This window comes from Rhinopithecus bieti, unplaced genomic scaffold (genome assembly GCF_001698545.2).
Source record: "Rhinopithecus bieti isolate Rb0 unplaced genomic scaffold, ASM169854v2 scaffold_82816, whole genome shotgun sequence".
NCBI lineage: Eukaryota > Metazoa > Chordata > Mammalia > Primates > Cercopithecidae > Rhinopithecus > Rhinopithecus bieti.
Genome location: NW_016875302.1, coordinates 1 through 2,491, shown reverse-complemented (window position 1 = coordinate 2,491; position 2,491 = coordinate 1). Strand labels below are relative to the sequence as shown.

Genomic DNA, 2,491 nt, shown 5'->3' with positions numbered 1-2,491 from the left:
AAAAAAAAAAAAATCTTCGAAAACATATGTTCTGCATATCACATCTGTATTTTTTTTTTTTTAAATTTTTTTTTGAGATGGAGTCTCACTCTGCTGCCCAGGCTGAAGTGTAATGGCACGATCGTGGCTCACTGCAACCTCCGCCTCCCGGGTGCAAGGGATTCTCCTTCCTCAGCCTACCAAGTAGCTGGGATTACAGGCGTGTGCCACCACGCTTGGCTAATTTTTATACTTCTAGTGGAGAAGGGGGTTTCACCATGTTGGCCAGGCTGGTCTTGAACTCCTAACCTCAAGTGATCCACCCGCCTCAGCCTCCCAAAGTCCTGGATTATAGGTGTGAGCTGCCGCGCCCGGCCACATCTGTACTTTCAAAGGTACAGCTTTACGGTACATAGGAATTCGAGAACCACTTCACAGGATGAGGGAAACAGCCCAATATTTATATATACACATAATCCCACGTGTGTGCTGGCGGCCACCAGGCCCTTCCTGGGGGAACAAGGACTGTCGTGCATGTGAGTGATGACATTAATAGCATTTAATACTGTACAGATGCAACCTTTGATGATACATATATTTGATAAAAATGAGAAAACAGATTTGTTGTAGAGTACCTGTCCACTTTGCTAGCATGAGAACAGTACAATCAACTATTTATTTTGCAGTTACTCGTGTCAGTGATTGAGAATTTCTGTGATGTGCAGAGAGACAGCCTGTAATTGGTCTCATCATCCACTTGATTCTAACATGATCTCTGCCCAAAGTTCCACTTCTTGGGCTTTGATATTTACAATGGCGCCTGCTCTTCATCCTGTCTTACGCTTTCTGAGCAAGTTCAAACCAGAAAGAAAAGGTGAGGCTAAAAGCCCCAAGTGAGAGAGTGTGAGGACCACAAGGAAGCCTACCGCTCCACAGTAGATGACCAAAACCACATCCTCACGTGGGAGGTAGCACTTGGAGAGGGCGTAGTCTGTGGGCGTGATGCTGCCCTGGAAAGGAAAAGGGAAAGTTAGGCTGACAGCACCAGGCACAGGTTGAACACCACAGTCTTAGAAACAGCAGAGGGAAGACTGCCTTCTCAGGTCCCCCTCAGGGGAGGCAGGGAAGGGGCCCTCCTCCCCTGAGAACAAGAGGGCCTGCTCTTCCTCCTGCACCAGGCTCTTCCCCCAGAGCCCCACCAGCCCAGGCTCTGGCAGGAGAGACAAGTAAGGCCCAAGTGTGCCTGGGTGGAAAATGTCTGGGACACTGACCTGTCAAAACTGGCCCCTGGCCCACTGGGTTCCCATCAAATATAATGGGAGATCCGTAACAGAGATTCAGAGAGGTACATGGAGTTCCAGGGTCATTGGTCAGCAAGGAACAAGGAGGGAAAGGTGTCTTCCTGCCCCGTGATGCTCAACTAAGCATCTGTTCCCTAGAAGTACATATGTCCAGGTCGTCTCCGTGGGCTTTTCTCTGCAGGTAACGTTTATGTGGAATGACAGTGGCAAATGTTTTCATTTACTTGAATTTGAAAATGTTAGGGTTTCCCCCACCTTTTAAGAAGTAAAAGAACCTGTCATACCAGCATCATGAGCTGGATGTAGGAGCCCGTGGCTGAAAGGAGTTAAAATGCCCAGTGGTCATTAAGTGAAACACCTTTTATCAACCTGCAAAGGCTGTAGCATTCTCTGCCAGGCCAAATGGGCATGTTTTGAAAATAAGAGACGATGGCTGAGTATAGCTTATGAATAAATGGTTGTTTCTTTGGAAAAGTAAACACACACAGAGTGTAAGCGGAGACGACATGGCCCTCCCTGAAGGATCAAGTCCACCTGGACAGTGCCCTGCCCTCACTTCCCACACAAACCGCCCAGGAATGTCAGGCTGATTGGTTCCCGGAAGGGTGTTTGGCAAGAGGCAGTGCACGGAACTACGTGTAGAGGGAGGGAAATTTGTGTGTGACTTTTGTAAATTTTTACAGATTGCAGCAATTAAATAGTTGATTACTGTGTTGATTTAAATACTTATGGAAAGCTTTCAGACAAAAATAAACTTTCACGTTACCATGATGAAACTGGGGTTGTTTCTGTTCCTCCAACTGAAAGATGGGACGCTGAGCTCGGGGACTCGGCCTCCGTGGTGCACCTCGCAGGCGCTGTGCGTGTGGCCACTGAGAACCAGGCGCGGCTGGAGCCACCACAGCAGCTGACAGCAGCCGAGAAGACAGCAAAGCAGGCTGTTAGCTCACCCTCAACCAGGCTCTCACCGCTCAGCAGACAGCCGCTGGCCATCGCTTCTTTCATTAAATTAAATACTAAATCCTTGTTTTGAAGGACTGGTTTATTTTTTTCCTTAAAAATCCTTTGGTTTATTTATACTAAATCAAAGGTAAGGTCAGCCCCTTTGAGTCTACTGTTCTCATTCCAGATTTTATCTACTTTTTGTGCTTTTTTATCTTTATAAATATTTTATACATTTATCTTATAAATATTTCCTATATTTATATATT

At 46.5% G+C, this 2,491-nt stretch overlaps 1 protein-coding gene across 1 annotated transcript; it reads right to left on the bottom strand.

Moving 5' to 3' along the window:
* Nucleotides 1-410: 410 nt before the first annotated feature.
* On the bottom strand, nucleotides 411-2,485 carry LOC108525657 (uncharacterized). Its single transcript, XM_017866562.1, has 2 exons — nucleotides 2,047-2,485; nucleotides 411-989 (listed from the first exon to the last, which is right to left on the bottom strand). Exons 1-2 carry the CDS (start codon nucleotides 2,283-2,285, stop codon nucleotides 902-904), a joined length of 327 nt encoding a protein of 108 aa, XP_017722051.1. The 5' UTR covers nucleotides 2,286-2,485; the 3' UTR covers nucleotides 411-901.
* Nucleotides 2,486-2,491: the final 6 nt, after the last annotated feature.